At 36.8% G+C, this 27,365-nt stretch overlaps 1 protein-coding gene across 6 annotated transcripts in view; it reads right to left on the reverse strand.

Annotated features, from left to right (window-relative positions):
• Positions 1-274: 274 nt before the first annotated feature.
• LOC138692569 (zinc finger protein 235-like) overlaps positions 275-27,365 on the reverse strand; it is a 52,366-nt gene continuing 25,275 nt past the window's right edge. For 2 of the 6 annotated variants that reach the window (XM_069815554.1, XM_069815553.1), the window contains 4 exons: positions 22,535-22,632; positions 17,085-17,222; positions 15,224-15,306; positions 275-4,245 (listed from right to left, as the gene is read on the reverse strand). In XM_069815554.1, coding sequence (XP_069671655.1) covers positions 3,141-4,245; positions 15,224-15,306; positions 17,085-17,222; positions 22,535-22,627 — 1,419 coding nt within the window. In that variant the 5' untranslated portion in view covers positions 22,628-22,632 and the 3' untranslated portion in view covers positions 275-3,140. Of the gene's footprint in view, positions 4,246-15,223; positions 16,884-17,084; positions 17,223-22,534; positions 22,633-26,808; positions 26,919-27,001; positions 27,254-27,365 lie in introns of those variants that run through there. The other 4 variants (XM_069815555.1, XM_069815550.1, XM_069815552.1 and 1 more) reach the window with 4 other exon arrangements.

Genomic DNA, 27,365 nt, shown 5'->3' on the forward strand with positions numbered 1-27,365 from the left:
TGAATATTACATAAATAGATTAGGTCACATACTACAGTGTTAAAAATAAAAGCTATTTCCCTTAGAATTATCAAGATCCTGGGTACATCAGGTAGGCCTACTTTAGTCTGTTAAAATCACCGTATGGTGTACAGAAGATTTTTCTTTGTTTTCTTTAAACTCACATGTCATGAGTGACGACAGAAAACACCTCAGGGAAGCGAGATGCAGACATTACTAAAAGAGAAATGGGGATCGGGGAGAGCAGATGCGAATGTGCCTATGGCTGGCAAAATTCTAAAAAAAAAAAAAAAAGTCGTCCCTGAGAATACTGAGATATTTGTTTGTGTTTCGGGAAATCGTCAAATGCGGAAAACTTTTCTAATCAGATATATTGCTGACTAACGTCCTAATTTAATTTACTTCTAACTCCTAATTTAAAAAATGTTTACACATACTAAAATATCACAGCATTTGCTATTACTACAGACTACAGGTTAATCAGCAGGCCTATTAGATATTTATTTCACCACTGCAAAGTGTGCAAGAATAATCGCACAATTGTACTAATCATGTATTGCGATTGCTGTTTGCATTAGTAAAAATCATAACATTTCAACGTCAATATATTAAAAAAAAAAAAAAAGGTAAAGTTAGGCCTACTTACAAATGATTAAATTATGAATTCAGGGAAATGGAAGATAAGACAGTATCTTAATTCACTGGAAGTTAGCAGCAGCGGCTATGTGAAAGTGTTGACTAGAGTTTCATGTAAATGTATTAAGTTTCTTTCATTATTTCCGAAAAGGTATGATGTATGAATTGAACAAAAGGAAGGTAGTGCCTTATTTTATAATATGTAATATCTTTTAATGTCAAGAATGACAGCCATTCATTTTAATATAATTGAAACGTAGATTTTTCAATTACGTCTATTGACCATGAAATATTGTATGAAGCATTTAATAAGCAACAGTGAGTCCTTTAAATGTCCCAAATGTCAACGTCATTTAAATGTTCTGCTATGAATCTCTATTATAGAACCAAACAGTGCTCTGAGCAGTGGAATTGGCATTACGCGGGAACCACTTAAGGTCCATAACACACTTGCACAGTTTTCGCTAGCGAGAAATGTGTTGCGAGAAAGAGGCGAAGAGCCTTTCTCCACACACTTGGCGAGTTCTCGCTATCACAGATCACACCTCGCTATGATCATCTATGCACTGCCTTCATGCAGAAAGCATTTTTCTGATTATAGTAATCACTCTTTGGGGGAAATATTATAGGTTATGTACTTACCGTATATTGTCGTACCGTACTTAAATATATAACCTGTAAGTATATTGTCGTACTTTACAAATTACGTACGAACGCTATGTTGAATCTGAGTCTTCAGATGATGAGGAAATGGAGTTACATGAACATATTTTGTTAATGAAAAGAAAAAGTAGGCCTAAAATTAAAGCCAGAAATATCTGCAAATCACATTGTATCTTACGAAAATAAGGGCGAGTTTTGGACACTGGTTTCGATTTGAATGATGATACGTTTAGGCGTTATTTCAGGTTGAATGGACCACAGTTTTTTTTCCATTCATGATATAATAGAGGATTCTTTGCTATGTTCTGATTAAAATTATGTAAACTGTTAAGACATATAGATACATTATTTCAAATGTTTAATTAATACTATTAAATCTCATCAAAATAAAATATAGCCCTATTTATTTTCAGGTAATCTGATATGTCTCCAGATTTCTTCTTTAAGTTTCGTGTTTTTATAGTTTTCATCCCGTGTATCATGAAAATAGGCCTACGGGTGACATCGTACAAGTTTGATAAGTTTCTGACTGCAATTATCAGCCATCTTTTCTCATTTTCAAATAAAAACAATACAAATGTTCAACTCGCAACTGCAGAGGTTGTATCAGCGTCGCAAACCAATACAATTCATCGCCACCTGTGATATCTTTTTGTACACTCAATCGTCATAAAGAGTACAAATGTCAAACATCTTTGATAAATGTGTCAAGAAAATTCGCTGAGCTACCGACTTCCGCGAGAAACTCGCGCGAGGTTTTTGCCTCGAACGAGAATCTCTTCCAGTGTGTGGACGTCCATTTGAATCAATGTTATCAATATTTTAATTTTCTCGCAACACGTTTCTCGCTGGCGAAAACTCTGCAAGTGTGTTACGGATCTTACACCCGTATTTCAAGTGCTATGCGCCAGCTTGTATAATCTCGTAAGCAATGCTAGAGAGTAACACTTTCCACATTTCGCATTCTCACATATATACTAGTGCTCATGACATTGTAGGATAATCGGATAGAGACCTTTCCACTATGTTACATTTGAATGGTTCCTGTAACTGTAATGAGCATTAGGTTCGGTCCAACAACAGTCAGGAACCATCCGTAACTATAGTGAGTATGCACAGTACAGAAAAAGCGTTCCAACACAATTCGAACCAGTCCTGAACCGGAAACATGTACTGCGTTCATGTGTTGCAACAAACTTTTGACACGGGTCCAGAACAATCAGAAATAGTGAGCGGATTAAGGCATGCACTAATGAGTGCGTTTTTCGCACATGCGCGTAGGCTCACCAACGTCCCTGGATACTGAAGACATAATCGACTGTTCCATCAATGAGATTAAGATGGAAATTGATAGTGCAGACGAATAATAAAACTACACATGTTGCTTAAATTTTGGCCAAAAAGGAGAATGAAAATTATTTGGGTATTCAAATACTTAATTACAATTTCAACATGTAACTTTGACTAAAAATATAATAAATGTACATAAATTAATAATAAAAAAACTACTTTTAGGTGAGTGTTGCTAGTAGACGACATAGAATGAACAGAGTTCTTGCCTTTTATATTTTGTTATTTTTTCATAGAAGATTATCGAAATTCTATTTTCTACAATTTGAATTAGCTGCGAAAGGATAATATAAAACCAGCCCGTTCTTAGCAAAGATGATGACAGTTATAACATCTCTGGATTTAGTACACAATGATCCGAAAAAGCATTGCGACAAGATTCAGTTCAGTTTCAATCCCAACCAGAGCATGCCATAAGATGATCCATGGTTCGTACATGAACGAACTTACAGAATTCGGTTTCTCACCAATACGGTAGAGTACATAACTTTCTAGGGTAGTCGGCATATAGTTGCACTTTCCACATTGCATTTCAATGATTTCTCACCGTTACACCGATGTTCGTGCTTGTTTTTAGTACTCGACTGCGTGAAACTTTTTCCACAAACACCGCATGTGAATGGCTTCTCACGGGAATGAATGCGTTCATGGCTCTTCAAGTTACCCGAATCCGAGAAAGGCCTCCCACATAGCTTGCATTTGAAAGGTTTCACACCAGAATGTAGGCGTTCGTGCCTAATTAGCTGATTTGACCGTAAAAAGCACTTTCCACAAATATTGCATTTGAATGACTTCTCATCTGAATGCTGACGTTGGTGACTTCTTAGTTTACTTGACTGAGAGAAACACTTTCTGCACACGTTGCATTTGAACGGTTTGTCACCAGTATGCTCGCGTTCATGACTCTTTAGTTTACTTTGCTGCAAGAAGCCTTTCCCACAAACATTGCATTTGAAAGGTCTCTCATCTGAATGAAGACGGGCATGACTCCGTAAGTTACTCGAATCCGCGAAATTCTTTCCACAAACATAACACTTGAAAGGTTTCTCACCGGTATGCAGGTGTTCGTGCTTCTTTAGCTGACTTGGCTGCGTGAAACATTTTCCACAAACTTGGCATTTCAATGGCTTTTCTCCTGTGTGCCGGCGTTGGTGATAAGTTAGAGAAGCCGATTGCGAGAAACACTTTCCACATTCATCGCACTTGAAAGGTTTCTCGCCCGTATGAACACGTTTATGGATCATCAGGGAGGCCGACTGCGAGAAGCACTTTCCACAGACATCGCACTTGAATCGCCTCTCACCTGTATGAAGACGGGCATGGCTACGTAAGTTACTCGAATCCGCGAAAGTGTTTCCACAAACATGACACTCGAAAGGTTTCTTACCTGTGTGCATATGTTCATGATTCTTTAGTTGCCTTGGCTGCGAGAAACACTTTCCACAGACACGGCATTTGAATAGCTTCTTCGATCCTTGAGCCAGAATTAGGTTTGCGGAAGAAACAGAATGTTCGCCAGACTTATAAACAGTTGTGTGGTCTTCAAGTGCAAATCCTTCGCAATCAGACGATTGTCGATCATGACTGTCTGTAAAACTATCAGAAATAACCATTAGACTATATTAGATTATATTAGACCATAGGAGTCACATTAAATCAGCATTCACACAAATATTAAATTTAGAATTATATTTAAACAGTGCAACTCAACAGGAGGTGACACTCATATTATGAAGAAGAAGAAGAAGAAAGTTAGCTTCCCTTATGAAAAGGTTGCCAGATTTGACAAAGCGTATTACATATAATTTGGAAAGGTAAAATGATATGCATTTGAAACGATGAGGGAATCGAATATACAAAATGTCAGAAAAATTTACATCTAAGTAGCGTTTGTGCTCATTTACAGTTAAGAAGGGGGGGGGGAATATCATCAGATAGGTTAGAATGATATGCCATATACCGCGAGAAAAATAATAGTACGGATTTACATATTGGCATTGATATCTAAACCAATCAACTGCCATCGTTTAAGATAACTTGAAATTTCCATTATCACTCCCATACAAATGATTTCTCAATATCTGAACCGATCCTTTGAGGGCACTAATGGCTATTTCCTTCACAATGTTGTGTGTTAGCCCCAGGTTTTTACATTTCTTGGCAAAGAAGGAGGGTATGGTACCTCGTGCTCCCACCATCAGACCTATTACATTAATGTGGGACAGGATATATGTATATTTATAGAAAGGGATTGTTGGTTCATAGATCAGTTTCTTTTCACTGTCCACCTCATGCGGTTGATCTGCATGTGTTTCAAATCTGAAGGTGGGATCGAGAATGTATGCCGAGTTGTTCTTAATGGCAATGACATCAATTCGCCTAACACTTCCTTGTGTGGCTAGTCCCTGCACCTCTTGATGGACTGTAAACCCTACTTCCTTCAGTGCCTCGGCCAGCACAGAACGGACAGCATGGTGACGTATGTTACGAAGGGCCTCACTATAGGGGTAGAAGCCAAGGATATGCGTAGTTTAATGAAATGTAACATCAATGACAAATTATGTATTCGTGTCAAATTCATCAATAACAAGCGAGATATGTAGCACAGGGCGCTGGCAATATTAGCATGCAAGGAATAATATTGAAGGCACCACACAATGGAAAATAGTAAAGTAAAAAATTCGATCTTAGTTTAGGCAAGTTATCACTGCATAAATTAGGATTCTTTTTTTGGCAGGGTTAGATTTGAATATGCAGCCTGTAAAAATATTATCAAATATCACAGCGACGTTTATATTAATAATACTTAACTTACACTGAAGCCCAAACCATCCCGAATTATTGGTGGAGTTCTTGTTGAGCTGCTGTTCGAGATTTAGATTAATTTTGAAACTACGGTTAAAATTACGACACATAAATAAATAAAAGAATCCACGATTTAATGTGAATAACAATAATAATAAGAATAATAGCAATAACAATAATATTAATAATAATAATGTTAGTAATAATAACAATAATAGTAATAATAATAGTAATAAAGTACTAGACAAGGCTACGCAAGCGCTTTATCCAGCGGCACAAGCATCACTGAGCAAGGTGAAGGATAATGGAGCTAAGGCAGCACCACATGTGGCAGTAGTAGTGGTGGTTTTATTGGCAGTGGTGTTAGCAGAAGAGGGAGTCAATATCAGCATATGTTCAGTCTTCCATATCAGTAACAATCACACTCGGTATACCATTCCATCTATCTTCAAGCAGCAGCTTGTGTGTTTTACATTGTGTGCATAAAGGCTCATTCACAATGATAATTAAACATAACGTAAACATAACAGGTGTGTGGAAACAAACATACCGAATCAACAAAACTACAGAATCTATTACATAAAAATGGAGAATTGCACAATGACTGATGATGTAGCTATTCAATTTATGTTTCTAATACCTACAATGGCATGAGTATATGGCTTTCAATACTTGAAATCAAAGGAACGAGATGTAAAATAATCAACTTTTCGTCATATGATTCCATGTTGTGCGCCTAGCTATCATCACGGCCAATAGATCAAAATATTGCCTGTAGGCAAAGCCCATGAGATGTTAAACAAAAGGTGAAAACACGCTTTCCGCTTGTTTACTGTTTCCAAATCGCATAAACATAAGCATGAAAGTTTGGAGTTTGCAAACTTTCGTGTTAACGTCTTATGATTAAGATTAAGTTAATGCTTATGTAATTCATTGTGAATGCTTTCATTAAATAACATGGACACAAGGTTTTGTGCTTACGTTATGTTTGTGTTTAATTTTCATTGTGAATGGGCCTTAACTCTCCATCCCACAAAGCCTTCATAAAGTCTTCCTCTTTCCATGATTTCCGACGTCTACATTTGAATCATTTGTTTCAGAAACAGCACTTCTCCCTTCAGTAACATTTTTCAGGAAATTGAAAAAACGTTCTGTAAGGCATATTTTATTGTTCACACTTGTGGTATTTTTTTCATTTGATCATTTACTAAATACAAACATCCTGACATCTTGGTTATTTGCATGAGTTCAATACCCACATCTACAGAATTTGTTTAATTTGGAGGAGATGTGCTGTTTCTGAAACAAACAGTAGGAATAACAAGAACAACAAGTAGATTCTCAATGTTAATAACCTTAAATTAATATAGAAATGCTAATATAAGTTAGAGAACATGTTTTAAACCCATTCATTCAAACTTCACAGCATAACCTGCCTAATAATCACAACTTAAAATGCAGAAAATATTACTTGCAAAGAAAAAGAAGTTCACTAAGATTCTGTCAAACAGGACATTTTTAATTATGTCAATAATAAATTCATGATGGCATCAAAGCATACACACAACATTACTCTTCCTTAGTACGTTTTCTTGCATCACCATGATTAGTCATCAGTTGATGTCGTTGGCCAAGTATATAGTTCATTATAAAGATCATGATATTCTGTTGGAATGTATGGTTCCAATTTCTTAATGTCTGATAATTTCTTTTCATTTAAAGCCACATAGCCATGTGGATAAGCAGGAACACTGGGCAGCATAGGAAGCACACTTCTAGAAAAGAACAACTTGAAAGTATGAACAGTCAGTCCATCAATAAAATTCCTTCCTGAGATATGATCCACTTCATATTGGAACTCCATAAAGTCATTCATATGAAAAGTTACTTTCTGATCTCTTTTTACTCCTCTTCCCATGGACTCAATGGACAGAACAGACTTCTTGAAATAGGTCTTCCACCAATGGTTAAAGTCCAAAATGTCTGCAGTTTGTATCATTTGAGCAGAGAATCTGTTGTTCTTATTTGATGCAACTATTAACTCTATGTATTCTTTTATTGAATAGATTCTGTCTGATGTGCGAATCTTCCCCTTTATAACACCAAAATCTCGATCACAGGGCATGAAGGAATGCCCACGAATCGGAAAATAATGGTATATATTTTTTTTTAATCTGCCAGTAGTAACAAGAGTTTGGAGAAATCGAACAACTGTGTTATTCCTATTCTGACCTGGGCAGCTATCAGAGAAAATGTGTAGGTATTTTGTTGTGTTTGGTAACTCGATGCTTATGTAATCTAAGATAAATTAACAGACTTCATCTGGATCTTTTTTTAGCCAGTCCCTCGTGATACATGTACAATTTTGCTGTGTTATCCCTCAAGTTATGTATATTAAATACTTTAACATTAAGTTGCCTGAGATAGAATGCTTCCTGCATAGGTATCTCTGGCAGATGCAAATTCTGCATATAATATATACATATTGAAGCAGTTTCATTGTCTTCTTTGCAGAGATTAGAACAATATTCCATTTTTTGGTGAACTTTTTGGCTCTTCTTTTAAGGACAATAAACTCTACTCCTGCTACACGTTTGGCGTTATCATTCAGCGATGGACTTTTCATCCTTACCGATAGTTGTTCGCATGTACAGCAGGTATCAATTTGTGGCCTCCCAAATGATAGACTGAATCGCTCCTTAAAAGTTTTGCGGTATAACCAGTAGGATACCTGTTGGTCAGGATACTTCTCCATAAAGGAGGCATGCATTAATGTGATATTTAACCTCTCGCTCAAATATTCTATTTCTCTTGATGAGTAGTGAGATTTTTTGGTTGGAATGAGCGTATGTGATCTCCCACTAATATACACACCTCCCCAGAAGTTGCATTTCCAGAAGTGTTTTTACCCCTCAAATCCTTTGGAGATCTTCCAAGCAGTAACAAAGATGTTAGACGACGAATGCGACCCTTTGTCACACCAGGCAAGTTTAGAAATGCTTTGGCACACACTTGTTGTCGTCCAGAACTACATGTCACATAATACTTGAAATTACGCGAACGTGGCTTCTTTGGTTCATGTCCCTGCTGACGTCTCCTTTTAACTTGCACTACTTCCACTAATGCTTGTAAATACGAATCCTGTTCGTCTTTAGTTTCTTTGGCATAAAAGTTTATAAATATTTCTTCTCGATCCCCCTCCAATAACCTTCCAAAGCACTTCAATTTACACCTGAAGGAAAGAGAGATTATGTTATGTGACGAAAAGTATAACAGGAGTAAATATGGATTTAACATATTACGAATCATGTTACATTGCAAAGTATGATTTTCATAACAGCAACGCTATTGAACAGGTAAACATTAATACTGTGGCATACTCACTTGCAATCATTTCCAATATTCTTCTTTGCGACCACCTTAGAAGCATAGTTGATATGTTCTAACCCCTTTACTCTTCCTCTTTTCACATGTTCTCGTTTGTATTCAACACTTTTTAATCCTTTCTTTCGTTTTTTCACTACGGACAAAACAGCTCCCTCATCACTACTAGACGCCATGTTGGAATAGTACTATTGGGGGAAACTAGCAGCGCTCCTTGTGGAGAACAGAAACAGCACCTCTCCAGGATAAGTGTTGTTACTGCACAAAACGGAAACTTTCGACTAAGTTTGCAAGCAGCAGTTATGTGATGGAAGTGTTGTTTCTGCACAAAACTGTAGCATTTCAGTCGGTAATTGCAATTGTGCTAACAACTCATATACCGTCAAACATTGGAGAAGTGTTGTTTCTGAAACAAACGATTCATTTCCTGTGTCGCACTAGTGCTTCCCATTTGTACACTGTTCTACGCCATCTTACAAACTACTTCTTAGGCCGGTATTCATGGTCAGTGACTTATTTGTGCAATAAGTATGACTTTGTTAAGTTATACTTATTGGAATACCTTAACTTATCTGATTACGGTATTCATAGTCGGCTAATAAGGCCGTGTCCCAAAGCTCAAGTCCATACTACACACTAGTGACTAGCAACTAGGTGACTTGTGAACTGCAAATTAGGGAGCTTTGGAAATATATGCTTGAAACATGGCCTTCTTCATAGACTATTTTTCTAAAAAAACATGACATCACAGTGCAGCACTAAATTAAGAAGGCAGTGTCCTAATGCAGTTTCATTACGAGTTATATCACCGTTATATGGAAAAGATAAGGGCTTAATATATTACAGTAATGTTTAAAACATTGTGCAGAAGGTACTAACAATGTCAGTGTTCAAAGTTAACGTGTTATTTTACATTATATTTACATTAGTTCACTTCCAAAGCATTTTCAGATTTCATAACCCCAATTGCTGATGAGGTATCCATGTTTGTTTAGTGAACAAGTCATCAATCAAGCAAGCATTTTCGTTGATTAGCTACTACGGACTTGATTGCTATGCACTATGTAGCTTTGGATCATAACTTCTGACGTCACATCCGGCTATTTAGTCAACAATCTAGTTCACTTCAGCTGAAAATGTAGCTTTGAGACACGGCCTAAGTCGTACTTTCCTAAGTTTGATTTAATAAGTGTGACTTATGTATATACAAATAAGTCGAACTTATTGGTATGAGAAATTGTAAGGTCACTGTCACGACAATGTAAATCAGATAGTCGATTTTCTTTTGTCTCTAAATTTGTATGCTTCTGTAGGATAAAATAAAATGAATCATGTAAGTTAATGTATGGAAAGAAGAAAGCGAAATGTTTTATTTACATAGAGAAAGATGACTGTATTGAAGGAGATTATTTAAAAATATTCAAAGATTGTTGAGAACAAGAAGACCAACGCGGTTTCTTCAAGATAAAAGATTGCAAAAGTATTCAATTCGTCGACATAATTATATTGTGGAACACGTAAGTACATTTAAGATACGATTTTGTTTGAAAAGTGTATATTATAACATAAAGAAATCATGAAGTGCGTTTACGCGAAGTTGGAAATTTTATTGTAATTTGGTTATATTGATTACAGAGACTTGGAAAACATCTACGGATAGGCTACTACGGACGAACATCAAATGCCACCAACAAAATGTTTTGTCCAAAGAACGTCAGACAGTGATGGCTACACGAGGTGGTCTTCTAGTAAAAATGTGAAGGACATTGATCCAACTGTAGCACAAATAACCCCGCGGATAATGGTCTAAGCTCCGGAAGCAGTTTACTCCGATATGATTGCGAATGAACTAGAAGGTAAGCAGTGTTACATTCAACATTCTCTCTTGAACATTTAATTTGTTTCTTAGCCTATTAGTTATAATTTGTTAATAAAGAAAATTATCAAATCATGTTTACATGAAGCGAGGTAATAGATAACTAGACCTAACAAGTGATAGAATGAGGAAGAATAAATTCTACACAACATAATTAGCCAGTTGACATACATATTGTATGACTTGAGGCTTTCCCGGCGTTTGATGTAGAATAACCCTTCTCAGGTTCTCAGCCAGGTAAGCAGCCAGGTGAGGTGGAGATTTGCTTCCAAGCTTTCGACGGCTAGCTCTGCCATCTTCTTCGGAGAATGAAGAAGATGGCAGAGCTAGCCAACTCACCTGGCTGAGAACCTGAGAAGAGTTATTAGACATACATATTGTTTACATTGCAGTTGTGTTCGCAAAGGAAGCACCACATCCTTCCGAAGGGGGTATCCTCCTCTACTGCTGGACCATACAACTCAATTGCAGTTGAAACAACAGCCACGGCAACTCCAGCAGCATTAGTGGATCACACAAGAAAGCTGAGGAATGTAGTTTTGAAGGAAATTCATTATTTCAGTTAAAAGGAATGAAGGCGAAATTAGAACTAGAAGCTGCGGAAATTGTGTTGCGTGAACAACTTATTGATATTGATCGAGCAAAAAATATAAAAGCTCAAAGATTGGACATTTGTTGACATAGCTAAGCATAATTATAGTAGAGACTACTAAATTTCATTATACACAAGTGGCATGTAAAAGATTTTCGTTATTGCGTCAATATTGTTGCTCAAGTCATTGAAATGGAAACGGCACGCACTTTAACTGCAATTTAGTTCTTTGTCAATCCGGTACTTCAAGTCATTGTCACTAATCCACCACAAGATCCAGTACATAGAAGACTAAAAAGAAAACGTCATAGTGATATGACATATGAGGCTATGGAGTACTTTCGGGATTGCCAGTGGGCAATACCCATAAACAAGTGTCAAGTTATTTTATTTTATTTTTATTTTTCCTTTCTCTGTTCTTGTTATTCTCAACTATAATGTATTTATTTATGTACAATAAAGTTTACTACATTATAAAAAAAAAACTTCACTGGGAGTACCTCGTTGTTGTCGGATCTTAGTTAATGGTAGCAACAATTAGAATATTAAATATTTTTTCTAGGTTTAGACACCATGAAGAAAAACAAGACTTGGCAATGCCGCACACGTTTAAAGTGGGTCAGGTGGTTAGAGTAATTATTATTATTTTTACAGGTCAATAATGCAACTGAGATCAGAAGCTCACAAACAAATGCCGCTTGTCCATAATGAAAACGGGACTGCTATAGTTATCAAATACTTCAATTGGTTATTGTTTAAAACTTCATAGTATTCGTTGTTGATATTACAAATTGTCTCAATTTTAAATGTTTTGGTAAATCACATAAATGAATAAATATTTTACTTCGGTGAAATACATGAAAACTAATGATGAAATTTATTTACATTTTGTCATCATGCCTCCTAAACACTCTGTTAATCAGTTCTCCCTGAAAGGCAAACCGAAGGTTGCCATACAGGTGATGCAACAGGCACAGGTTCATAGGAAGAATCATCTTCTGGTAAGTTGTCATTTCTCTCCGAACTCTAATTTTGAAGCACTGCACAGGCAACAAGTCATATTTGGGACAATCTTGAGTTTGTTTCTTAAACCAACCGAGAGATAAGGAAATCTCACCTTTCATATCTCAAACATTGTCTCCACTACATTAATTCTCGTCCCTTTTGTCGGCTGTATTGTACCTATAAATTTTATAAAGTGTGAAGCCGATATTTCCACAACTTCTTACATTTGACAATTTATTTACCTTTATTATGACAGTAAGAAAACTTAATTTGTTACTGTGGTTGCATGATCGGTGAGCTCTACGCTCGTTTGAAACTCTGAACCACCAGGAAGGGTAGCTATGAATATATTATCTAAGCAGTTGTGGACAGCCGATAAGGGGTGATCCTCCAGCTTGGAGGTGTGGCGAAGGGCTAACAACCCATCACAGTAAAAAAGAGCTTGTTACGGAACCCCAGCACAAGCCTCGAAATGGGATTGATTCTTTGGCGCGACCATAGCAAAAGAATAAGGTAATGAGATTTGGTACTTGGAATGTCACGAGTCTTTATAGAAGAGGAGGGGTAACATTAGTAGCAAAATGACTAGACTAGACTTTGTGGAAGTACAAGGGGTTAAGTTAGATGAGAATGGCCTATCACCAATAGGAGATTACTTGTACTATGGGGAAGGAAATAATAATCACCAATTAGGAACAGGATTTTTATTCATAGAAAGAGATAAGCAGGGCATGTAGCATGCATCGGTGAATCCAGAAATGTGTACAAAGTGTTAGTTGGAAGAGTTCAGGGAAAAAGGCCTTTGGGAGGCCGATATATAGATGGGAGGATATTAAAATGGATTTGAGGGAGTTGGGATATGATGATAGGGACTGGATTAATCTTGCTTACGATAAGGACCGATGGCGGGCTTATATGAGGGAGTAATGAACCTCCGGGTTCACTGAAAGCCATTTATAAGTATGACAGCAAGAAGGCTTTGTTTTCCATTCATTTTATTAATACATAATAATTTAATTTAAAATGACTGGATAAGGAAATTTATCCTTAATAATACTCAAATTTCATGCATATTAAAGAAGCCTAACCTCACCTATATATTGAATACCTCATACAGCATATTACAGACTACAGTTATGGCTATATTTTAAGAATATTAAACTCATTTCAAAGTTTTCCGTGTATAAAATCACAAGCTAACAAGTACTAGAAGAACTGGCAAACCTCGCTATATCGGTTTTGCTAGAGTTCTTTACACTTTCGGAAGTACTGATTCCAAAACCGTACTTTTGCGAAAACGAAACCTCGTTTTGAATTCAAGATCATTATAAAACTCAAAGCGACCCATTACGTTTTGCAAGTAATGCTTTTGGGCGCAAATTCACTGCATTTCAGTAACTTCCTTGGCCAGTTCTTCATAAACGTTGTTAATTTTTAGGTTAAAACTGACATAAGTCACGGGTTCCCTTGGCTTCATGAAGTTTAACTTATTTCATAACATAAGTCGCACTTGAGTCACTATGAATTGCAATAAGTTCAACTTCATGAAGACAGACTTTGTAAAGTAAAGCTTATAAAATAATCACGACTTATAATAAGTACTACTTATTTGGACAGAAATCTGCAATTGAGACGAGATTTAAGTTCGATTTATATATGTTACTGTAAATTTACGAAGACCGGTAAATCTTAGAATTTACCGGTGGACCTAGACCATTACAGTGCAGTAAAAACCCCGAAATATCCTATTAGATGTATACATTTTGACCTTTTACCAAGAGATGTTGGTAAATCTCAGGAGTTATCTATCAGCTGTGGTAAAATCGTATTAAAGAAGAAAAAAGAATCTTTACTAAGATTTGCCATTCTTCGCACTTTTACATATCTATTTCCAATTCATCTTTTATGGTTGTTTTAGGATCTATTTAAAAACATAAATACAAATCACCTCAGCAATGACTGAAATAATTTGTATTTATTTTTAATTTAAGTTATTTAAATATTGATACATTCTAATGTGAGTGTAATAAACAATATTCTATATTAAAAATAGTGAAAAATAATATAATTTTAAGCACTGTCTGTTATAGTATTTCATATAAAAATTAACAAAGCCTTTACATCTCCTCAAAGAGTCTAGGTCCACAAATAAAGTAAAACAAACATTATGAAGCACTCTTTTGTTGAACACTTTTTAAACATTTACACTCTTTGAACCCTTGTCCTCCAACGAAGATAATCGACCAACCACTTCCCGTACACAAATTCCCTCTTTTTCTAATTCTTCAATACTGATAAAATTTTCTTTACACAATATAAGTTGGTTCCTAGAGTACAATGACTTCAGTTTGCCAGCTTTGGTACCAAGTTGATAAAACTCATCTTAAATATTTATGATCACTGCTGTTATAGATTTTGCGTCAATTTTTGCTTACGGTACTTTCATTCTCACATTCTATCCGACTAAAAATTTTGGAATTTTGTTACAAGTGGCTGCTTTCATTTTCTTCACTTGCATTTCAAGACCTTCTTTCGCAGCCTCTCGGAACCGCTTCACCCCTGCAAACATGTCTGAATCTGCACGAGATTCTTCGTTCTGGATTCTTTGATCTAGCTTTTACCAGTTCGCATCGGTAAATCCTGAGATTTACCAACATTTCTTGGTAAATGTTCAAAATGTATGCATCTAATAAGATATTTTGGGGTATTACCGCACTATAACGGTAAATGTTAGGTTATACCGGTAAATTCTAAGATTTACCGGTCTTCGTGCATTTACAGTAACATATATAAGTATGACTTATCTCGACTATGAATACCAGCCTTAGTAGACAGACAAATCGGCTAATGCCATAACAGACTGTAAACTAATGTTACTCATGACAACGTGCCTTCTCGCACACCGCACTCACCTATGGGTCAGTATCTCATTCTCCTCTGCCGTAACTTCCAGTTTCGCCTCGTCCTTTACTGAGCCCAAGTCACACAACTCCTCCTGAAACAAAAATCTTGAATAGGAACGAAACATGGCGCAATTTTACAGAAACAGTGGATTCTTTTCCACGTCCCTGGCATGCATTTATATCCTATCCAGGCCAAGTTACAATTTTAGTAACAGAAGATAAGTCTAGGAGCAGATGATTGACGGAGATATTCTGTTTCCAATTCCCAAAGATTTGAATTCCTTTTGCAAACCTGATCTTTGAGCTCACATGTATTACACTCTAGCAAATTTAGGGAAGTGCACGTTAGCTGTACAAATGTTGAGAAGTATCTGATGTTTAACATGAAATAATGCTCTCCATGAAGCAGTCTTTGCTTATTTTGATAACATTTTTGGTAGCTTTTCTGAACCAATAGATTATATTCCGATAGTTAACGGCAGTTTTAAAGATACTATTCAAATTTTACACATAGTCAGTTAATTGTTTTCAGCAAGTAATGAATCCCAATTTATACCTATGATCTGCGAAGCAAGGTTAATACTGGGAAACTGATTCATACCACAACTATCATAACACATTGTGTAAATACAGCCAGCATGTTTCTGGTACAATTTCTCTCTAAGCAAGATAGTCTATAGCGATACATTGTACATTCTTACATAATATGAGCCAAAGCTATAATCTTCTCTCGATGAATGAGGTTTAGTTTTTAAATATATATTAGTATACCACTCATAGCAAAGATATATCAATCTTGAAAACATGACGCAAAAAGAAGGTGGTATAAAACCAGACATTTATTTCTCACTTCAGACGCTACGTCATGATTTGTCCCTGTATATTGATTTGTGTTATAAAAGTTTCACAATTAGCTCCTACTAGGTTAGTAAAGTAATGTGTAAGGGGAGCGCCAGGAGCTCTGGCTAGTACAATCCTTTATCTCGTTCAAAATAAACAGGCGACATATAAGTTAAAATAACATCTTTACCAGAATAACACAATTTCAAATTGAAAACAAATGAACAAGAGCAACATTTATTTCCGCCTTATGTATACTATAACTCGTGGCTGGGAAGAACTAGAGACACGTTGGTAATATAAAATAAGTAACAAAAAACCGTGATCTGTGAGATGATATATCAAGTGTTAATTTTTACACGTACAGGAACATTTCTTTAATAGAAATGATAACAAGAACGCTGGCTAAACTGTAATATCTAAATGAAAATGTACCCGGGCAATACATTTTCGCACATTTATTCTAGGAAATTGTCCCTTAGAAAATAAACTTTTAAAATAAAACAAAAATAATAAATAATCTATGGCGCCACAACCCTTTAAGGGCCCAGAATGAACACCTGGGCACAGCCTCACGTTCACATGCCGAAGCAGAGGTGGACGATGATCCAACCAGAATGGAGGTATCGTGTAGTTAGCACGATGATCACCCCAGCTCCCTCAGTGCATCACGACGCCGGGTGGGCACCGATCCCATACACTGGCCGAAGTTTCATGAGAAAATTTCATCCCCATGAGGACTCGAACCAGCGCGCATTCCATAATGCGAGTCCTAGGCTGGATACCTTACAGCATGACACCATGGTGCGGGACAATAAAACTTTGAAAGCTGAAAGTAATTTAATGTACAGACATAACAGAAATTTAATGCATATTGAAATAAAGGAGTAAATAATTCTACATTCAAAACATTAAAGGCTTTTTCATATGCTGAAATCCCTGGGTTCAGTGATATATTAACTAACATCGACGAAAAGAATACCAGTTTAATAAAGACAAGCAGCCAGCACACTTTACAGGCTGCACTTACCTCAGTTCCACACTTTGCCGTAACAAAATTAGTTGGCATTGCAGTTTCCTCAACTTTGATCTCTGATGTGAGATCAGAGCTGTGGTCCACACTTTCCGTCTTTATTCCAGCCACGTGGAGGTCCAATAAACTCCTTTCCTGCATGAAACAGAACCATAATGCATATGTAACATATAACAGCTTGTATGATGTGATTCAAGTGCCACATGCTGCAGTCTGGTGCTCATACTCGGCTTAATGCTAATCAAGGCGCATGTGAAATAAAGTATAGAGAAAATAACAGCGATATAGTATAGGCAGAAGTAAATGATTACTTTTAGGAGTGAAAAATATGTCGAAATTACGTGTCTGGAAGGCAATTCCAAGTGGCTAATGTTTCATGTTGAAACTAATGCGACTTAAAATAATATTTGTAGATATTTGTAGCATGCTGAACTTAAAGCTCACATCTGGAGCTTATTATGAAGGAATTACAAACTTTTGCCTGATAACAGAGTTCATGTTTCCTTTAAATAATTAGCGTGACTAACATTATCTCTGGACTTGGTAAGCATCAGAAATTATCTCAAATTCCCTCTGGTGAAAGCTATAACTAAAAAATTTTTGTTTGGAGGAGGAAAAGATCTGGCCACCCTACCCCATTATTTCCTGGCCTAGTTGCCTCATGAGTGATGCCTTGTTGATGTCACTTGTGGGGTCGGCACCTGTCTTCGGACACTTGACTAAACAGGTACAACAGCTTGTATAAGCATGACGTATATCCAAAAAACAAACAGCTTTTACAAAAGCTTCAAATTATTGACAAATAAACTGTAATTAATGTTACATGGACATGTGACTAACAGTACACATCAAACTGAACAATGAACTATCACACAGGCCTTCTATGCCCAAGTTTGCGGGTTCGATCCCGGGCCAGGTCGAAGGCATTTAAATGTGCTTAAATGCGACAGGGTCATGTCAGTAGATTTACTGGCATGTAAAAGAACTCGTGAGGGACAAAATTCCGGCACATCCAGCGACGCTGATATAACCTCTGCAGTTGCAAGCCTCGTTAAATAAAACATAACATTTAACATTTTCTCTTAAATCATTATGTAACTGTTTCAACAAATATGAATTACAGAATTAAAGATCTTGAAAGCTAAAATTTCCACAGTCATTCACAACTGTTGTTGCTCTGATTTTTCTTCTTATCTGTGACAAAGCGTAAAATATTTTGTCTTCAGTTTCGGGCCGTTTCCAATATTTTTCTGCAGGTGCCCTGGATTTCACTTCAATTTCTTCAAAACTTCTCCTAGCAATGAAGTGTCATCATGTATCATATTCCACCTGCACCCAATCACCAGTTGAAATTTTAATTGAATTAGGATACACTGAACACAGACCAGTCAGCCTCATCTCTGTGGTTTGCAAACAGGTGGAACACTTGATTTCAGCATATCTAAGGCAGCATTGGAATCATTCAAATTGGTTACATAGCTGTCAGCATGGTTTGGGGGGGGGGGCTACTCATGTGAGAGTCAATTACTAACTGTATGTCAGGATTTAGAAGACGGAATAGATTCAAATAAACAACTAGATGCAGTGATTATTGACTTTTCACGCGCATTCGATGTAGCCCATCACGATATATTGTTGGTTAAACTACAATCAATGGGGATTGACTTCAGAGTACTCCAATGGATCAAGGAATTTTTAACTTGTCGCACTCAGAGAGTACGGGTGGGGGAGGAATTATAGAACCCAATTGAAATTACTTCCGGAGTCCCACAAGGGAGTGTCTTGGGGCCTCGTCTATTTCCTGGCTTTTGTAAATGATCTGCCAGTTAACATCTTGTCCAGGGTTCGCTTATTCGCAGATGATTCTATCATATACAGGGAAATAAAAAGTTATAAGATACTACTCTTCTTCAGAATGACCTCAACAGAATAAATGATAGGACAATAGCCAACAAAATGAAAATAAATTGTCTAAAGAGCAAAGCGATCAGCTTTACAAGAAAAAGAAATGAAGACATCGCATTATATATGGTAGGGGGTGAAACCATTCCAGAAGTTAACAAATGTAAATACCTAGGAATAATATTTAGCAGCGATCTCAGCTGGGGGGGAACACGTTACTGACACAGCGGGAAAAGCATGGAGGGCGTTACACTTTATGATGAGGGTACTAAGAAAAGGCTTTGACAAATCCAAAGAGATTGCATATAAATCACTAGTACATCCAGTAATGGAATATGATGCTTCATGTTGGGATCCTTACAGATTAAAACATATTAAGACACTGGAAAAGATTCAAAAACGGGCCCTCAAGTGTTGTCGTAATAATTTACTATTAAAAAGGGACACACTCACGGACAGGAGAACGCGAATTCGGTTATGCGCAATGTTCAGAACATACAGAGGTGAGCCTGCCTAGAGAGAAATAAAAAATAGGTTGCAGCCGCCAAATTACTCAAAGAAAGATCACTCATATAAATTGAGGGAAAGAAGACAGAGGACGGACATTGGAAAGTTTTCTTTTCTCAATCGTACTATCAGGGACTGGAATGCTTTACCTGCAGACTTATTAAAGGCTTTACAAATTACCAAAAATGTATTTAAAACAGGCTTAAGGACTTTACTAATAGACGGTAGTATATCATACACACTATTTAAAAGGAGTAATTGATATTTGTTATTGAAGTGTTGTATCAGTGAAGAAGTGTGTTGTGTCAGTGAAGTGTGTGTTGTGTAAGTGAAGTGTGTTTCTGTCAGTGAAGCTTTATAGTTTATAGTGGCAAAGTATTTCAATAGTGAAATGTTAGTGAAATCAGGATAGAATCAGTGAAATGTGTAGTAGTTCCAGTGTAGTGAGTGAGTTGTCAGCGAAATGAGTGTAGTGCTGAAAGGTACTTGTGCAGGTATGAACATACCATACTACTGGGTTTTAGTTGGAACTTAGGGTTGAGATACAAATTAGATTTACTTTAAATGTTATTTTAAGTGATCGTGCTTCATTTAATTTAGGATGTTCCCTGTTATTATTATCATTATTATTCTTATTAGTATTTATTATTATTATTATTACTATTATTATTAATTTATTATTAATTGTGTTCATTATTGTCATTATTGAGTGTAATTAGTTACCACTGCCACCACGTATATACCCATTTGCAGTGTGAATAAATACATATACATACATAGCATTGCTTTCACACTTCTTCTGTGGGACTTAAATTGTGGTTTTCTGTTAACGAACAGTGACGTGTATTATACAAACCTGACTTTTCAGAAATAACTCCCTATAAAGCTGACTTGAACAATTTCAAGGGAAAAATGCCTGACGAGTCAGACTTCTGTGATGTAATACTGTTACCAACTATACACAACTATAATAGAGTTGTTAAACAGTGAATAAACACATTTTTAGGGTTTCTTTTTTTGGCCCGATATGTCCTCTGGATCATGGAATTGCCTGGATTATATTATTACAGGGTAAAATTAATTACTGTACTGCGTCTGTACATATTTTCTCTGAATCGAAATATCTCAAGATACAATTATGAAAAATATATATTAATTGAAAACCACCACCACCACCGCCCCCGCCACCGCCACCACCACTGGATATTTCCCTTCAAAGATCTGTTCCAAAAATGTCGAATGATTAACAAAGTTCAGATGTCATGCTATTCCTCAGAGCAAACTAACATGGTAATGTGCATCATCAACTCCTCCTCAATGACAGAGCAGAACACTAATACATATACACAATACAAAATCTTAACGAGGACCTTGAATCTATATCTGCATGGGCCAGAAAGTTTGGCTTGACTCTCAATGTAAGAAAATCACAAGCAATCCTAGTGGGACATCAACGTCTATTATGCAACATTACTCCTGCTCTTCCAGTCAAGTTAAACGACACAATAATCCCTTTTGCTTCCTGTGTCAAAAACCTTGGAGTTTACTTTGATACGCATTTAAACTGGAATAACCAAGTAACCCATATTACCAAAAAAGTGCTTTCCATACCACATTCCTTAAACAGCATTCGAAAATTCCTCCCGCTATCACTCAAGAAAATACCAGTGGAAACACTAGTAATGCCCCACTTCGATTATTGTGATTTTCTACAGACTGACCTCAATGTCAACCAGTCGCAAAAATTACAACGTGTTCATAATTCTTGTGTTCGCCTCATCTGCGATGTCCGTCGCGCTGACCACATTACCCCATCCTTCCAACTCTAAACTGGCTACGGCTTAACGAATGTAGAAATTTTCATTCACTTGTTCTCCTTTTCCAAGTCATTCACACTTCTACACCTACCTACCTTGCCTTCCGTTTCAGTTACCTGTCAACATATCATAATCTCTTCACACGCATGCAAAATAGCCGCATACTAGCCATACCAACACATAAGACATCATCGTATTCATCATCATACACAATCTCGCTCTTGCGCTTGTGGAATACCCTACCCAGTGACATCAGAGACTGTCGGAATTTAGCAGCGTTCAAAAGCAAGCTTATTAAGCATTTTCTTACTGCGTAGAGAAGGTTTAATTTTTTACTTAATTAATAAAAAAAAATGTTTCTCTCTTCTTAACTTTTACAGTAAACTGTCTAGATTTTATTAATCAGTTAATCTTTTAGTACATTGATTTTTATTGTATTTGTAAATTTAATATTAATTGTAATTATAATTGTATCTGTATTCTTAATATTGTAGTTGTAATCCCCTGGTAGAGGGGAAGAGAAGGCCTGATGGCCTTATCTCTACCAGGTTAAATAAATAAATAAATAAATATACTGCCAAACATTACAACATACTTTATTATTGACACTTTGATTTGAAAATAATTTGTTACGTTTGTATTGTAGGATTTATATTGCATTCAAATCACAAATCTCAACAGTAAAGTGATTGAATGTAACAGACTTGGAACATTAAACATCGCCTCTGCTAATCTTAATCAATGACTATTACAATTAAATTATCTTTTGTTCAGAAAATGTTGTAACAGATGACTGACACATTCACAACAATTTGTCTCAGCTTGGTAGGATGGAGCTGTACCTCTGTACACAGAGCTCTGCGTGTAGATAATCTGTTGTAGTAAAATTCGTCTTTAAGATTTTACAAACTGTATTCATTAAAATATGGAGGACATTAACAACTTATGAGGATTTATGATTGAAGGTTAATTTAAAACGCAGTTTAAACCACGGCCATTATCGGCTCTGAAATATTATGAAAGAGTACAGAAGAACAAGGCAACACGTAACATGAAGGCAAACACGACCAACAACTACAGATTTCAAATTTCTTAGTTTATATAGTGAATGTATGCTACCTATAAACTGGGAGATATACCGATATAACCTAATTCTATGTCACGTACTACAATGTTAAACATGTCGCACATAGCAATTACAACCAGTGACTGTCAATGTACCTCCGATAAGGGCTTCTTCTCATCTCTATCAGTGTTATCACTCCAGTGTACAGCCAAAGGGTCGACCTCGGGTTCCTTCTTGATCACATCCATCACGACTGTAACAGACATTTAAGTGTTGACACATCTGCAGAATGTAAGCTGCTGTAACAGAGGTTAAAATATACATACAGCTCTCTGTCTCTCTCTCTCTCGCTACCCCTCTTCCCCGCTCTCTCTCTCTCTCTCCCCCTCTCACCCCTCCCTCCTTCTGTCTTATTGTTTTCACACTTATTACCATCCAAAAATGAAATTAGGGCCTGGCTGGAATTCATCATGTATTCCATTAGTAAACAGCCTGCGTGAAATCTTCAAACTGGAAAATTACTGCTATAAATAACTTTTGTTCCTTAATATATGATACGTATTTGCGCCACAGAACTTCTTGGTGCGCCTCACATTTCTCGTAGCCATTAACACAATCTTTGCAGTGCAAATAACTCTAATTTACACTAACTTCTTACTCTATCTAATCTCCCATTCAATATTTACCCTAGTCCACACCTGTGGAGTAACGGTCAGCGCATCTGGCCGCGAAACCAGGTGGCCCGGGTTCGAATCCCGGTCGGGGCAAGTTACCTGGTTTAGGTTTTTACCAGGGTTTTCACCTCAACCCAATACGAGCAAATGCTGGGTAACTTTCGGTGCTGGACCCCGGACTCATTTCACCGGCATTATCACCTCCATTTCATTCAGACGCTAAATAACCTAGATGTTGATACAGCGTCGTAAAATAACCCAATAAAATAAAAAAATATTTATCCTACATTCTCATCTTTTCACTAATCCTAATCTCTAATATTATATAGTACTTTCAACTCCCCTTTTTTCTAAATAATATTAATTAAAATCTCAATTTCACCTTTTCCTATTCATTATCATATTTTATTATTTACCCAATTTTTTCCATTGATCTTTTCTCCTATCTTTCTCTTATATTCAGTTACTGTTCAAATGTTCACAGGGTTATACTACTTTCTTGCTGTCACTTATCCAATTCTCTAAACACTTTTTCACTATTATTATTCATTCTTCGTATTTGCGCTCACTTTCACTTTTTCACTACTCCACTTACACCAAATCCGTTCTGACTATTCTCGCCCCCTGTAAATACTTTTGTGTTTCTCTACACATTTGATTATTCACTTCCTCTTTTCCTTACAGTTATCAATCTTTTACAGTTCCACTTCCCTTCCACATTTTTCAGTCGCATCTGATACCGCTGAAATTTTAATATCCAAATCCTTAGCTGTCTCGGGTTCTGACCTTTCTTTACTGTTCGTCTCAGTCTTACCTCTATCTCACACTCACTGAATCTAAAAATGGGTAATTTATGCCGGTACTGTTTTGAATGGTTTTTTCTCTTCCTCTTCTATTCCCCCCCCTCCCGCCCCCATGCTTTCACTTGCATATGCTAGATTTCCACTTATACTCGCACCCTTATTCCTATGTCTTCCTTCCTCCCTATCACTTGTCGCATCCTGGTTTCTCTCTTTTCCCCCCTCTCACCTCCATCTACTTTGCTCCAGTCTTGTCCGCATTTCTGCTGGGGTGCGCTGCCCTTACTGCCACTCTCTGTAAACTTGAATTCTGCTAAACGCTGCATGATCATGTTACTGATACTGTTCTCTTTGCCATGTCGTGTCATCATCTTTACACTTCCTCTTACGTCAGTACGTGGGTTCCCCACCTCGCTACTATTTCCTCCTGTTAATGTGTGGTGATCTGCGACTATCAGTTGTTCTGTCCTTGCACTTGGGATGATTTTTTTTCCACCATTCCTGTTCTTACCCTTGGTTTATGTAGCAATCGTCGAATGCCAGCTCTTTCCTTATTGCTTCCCTCTACAAAACTGAAATATGTCCATTGTCCTCTTTCGTTCTTCTCGTTAGTCCAAATTATGGATGATTTTCATTCCTCAGGCAAAAGCCCAGATCATACCATTTGCCATTCACTTTCAGTTTATCCTCATATATTTTAGGAAAGTGACCTTTCGCCCTCGCTGCTTTCATATAAGGTAGTAGCCGGTTTCTTCTATGTCTTACTTCAAATGGCATATCTGTTTCCACTCTCACTCCTGAACCACAGAGCCGTCCTAGGTTATTCAGAATAGCTTCCCTTAATCTTGTATTCTATAATCTCAGTACGATAGGTCTATTGAATTACGTGGGAGGGAGGAGGGCTTGTGTGTATCCAATGAAACCGGGAGCTATACTGGAAGAGTTACTCATACCAGAGAGGTCACGGTGGAGATACCAGACAAGGAAGCGGCTTACCATCCAAAATCCAACCCAAAGGAAGGACATAGAACCAAGGACCCGGGTTCGATCCCCGGCGCCGGAGCGAATTTCTCTCCTCAAATATTAATTATCAATATTACAGATATTATTCTGTATGACAAATTAATAAATATATATTCTCATAGCTAGCAGTGCATATTCTGTACAGATTACTGTGCACTTAACTGCGGAATCCCGGCCAAATAAGTAATTCAATTGAGTGCGCCCCTTGTATAATGGCAGTTGACTTGGACATAAAACTTCAACATATATGCCTAACTTGGAGTCAGACCAAAGGGTAACATTGAAGGAGGAGAGTTCGATCCGCTACTGTGGATTGAATTCGGCGTAGCTCAGTGGTCAGAGCGCTTGGTAAGTAGAACCAGGTTCGATCCCCGGCTACTGAGCGAATTTTTCTCCTCAAATACTGTCAATATTACAGATATTATTCTGTAGGACAAATTAATAAATCTTTATTCATCTAGTCTGCTCTCAAAAAATCTGAAAGTTATAATTTATAAAACAGTTACATTACCAGTTGTTCTGTATGGTTGTGAAACTTGAACTCTCACTTTGAGAGAGGAACAGGGATTAAGGGTGTTTCAGAGTAAGGTTCTTAAGAAAATATTTGGGGCTAACATGGATGAAGTTACAGGAGAATGGAGAAAGTTACACATCGCAGAACTGCACGCCTTGTATTCTTCACCTGACATAATTAGGAACATTAAATCCAGACGTTTGAGATGGGCAGGGCATGTAGTGCGTATGGGCGAATTCAGAAATGCATATAGAGTGTTAGTTAGAGACCGAAGGGGAAAAGACTTTTGGGGTGGCCGAAACGTAGATAGGAGATGGGAGGACAATATTAAAATGGATTTGAGGGAGATGTGATATGATGGTAGGGACTGCATTATTCTTGCTCAGGATAGGGACCGATGGCGGGCTTATGTGAGGGGGGCAAGGAACCTCCAGGTTTCTTTAAAAGCCATTTGTAGGTAAGTAAGTGTGTGTGTGGAGCTGTTCGTTGTTTCATTTTATTTGTATTTAATTTAGGGTTCAAAATTGTAAGAGGACTGCAGTGGGAATTGGTATTTTGTAAATGATGTGAAGGTTGGTTTCTTTAAATTTGGTCTCTTTATTATACTATTGTGCTGTATTTTTATTATTTGTATGAAAGCCGAGGTATGTGACATGGTTAGTGGGTTAGTTGAGGTGATATATGGGTGACATGAAGTCAATGTATGTGAGAAGGTATGTATGTATGTATGTATGTATGTATGTATGTATGTATGTATGTATGTATGTATGTATGTATGTATGTATGTATGTATGTATTTTATTTCGTCCTAATGATCATACAGGATGCTGTTGGACATGTCAAATTAAAACTAGAAGCAGTTCTAAAACTAATACACATTTACAAAATAATACATTGTCAATATTACAATACTGACAATACATAGTCAATATTAGTGGGTTAGTTGAGGTGATATCTAGTGACATGACGCCGAATACTGTGGAATCAATTATATAAGTGCGTTTTCTCTGCGGTGTATAGTGTGGAGTTGCCGAAATTTCACCTATGGGATCGTGTTGATGATATCTTATTTTGAATAAGAGCGGATGGGTTGTATTCCAGAATGGAATGTTGTGAAATTGTTTTGCTGATATCCTATTTCGGATAAGTGTGGATGGGCTCTGTTCAGAATGGGATATCGTCAAATTGTGTGATATTGCTTTTTAGACAATATTGGTTTACGTCGGCCATGTTATGACGTCATCGTTTGTCAAACTTGACGAAAATTAAGCGATATCCTATAATAATATGTATCCCTATAAAACGGCATACCAATTGTGAGGTACCAGATGACTTGTATAATAAGAGAATAAACAAATGACTTGAATGAGAAACACACCGAAGGCAAAATTTGGCTATATTTACATATACAGACTCACCTCTATTAAGTATAAAAATGAAAATGAACCATAATTACTATCACCAGTTCTGAATGAAAATCTGCAATTACCTATTGCAGATGATCAACAGCTTACACTACGATCAAGTGAGCCGTGAGCATTAAAACAAAAACGAAAGACATTGGAATATGTAGTCATATTAAATATCTTTCGCGTGTTAATATTACAATACCTGGTTAACTAGTTTCAGCCAGTTATTGGCCGTCTTCAGAACTCAACCAGGTATAATCGCCGAATTACTATCATCAGTTCAGAACGACAATATGCAATTGCCTATTGCAGATGATCAACAGCTTACACTACGATCAACTGAACCGTGAGCACTGAAACAAAAACGAAAGACATTGGAATATGTACGCGTATTAAATATCTTTCGCGTGTTAAATATTACAGTACCCAAAGAGTTCGTAATACTTACTAGAGACACATACCCGTGAGTGGCAGGCAAGGAAAATGTCACAAATTGAATCGGCTAGTATCAGGCATTAAAGGGAGTGCAAATTAGTCTTTCAGGTAAAGCTCCCTGTGAAGCAGAT

This window comes from Periplaneta americana, chromosome 17, assembly GCF_040183065.1.
Source record: "Periplaneta americana isolate PAMFEO1 chromosome 17, P.americana_PAMFEO1_priV1, whole genome shotgun sequence".
Lineage (NCBI taxonomy): Eukaryota > Metazoa > Arthropoda > Insecta > Blattodea > Blattidae > Periplaneta > Periplaneta americana.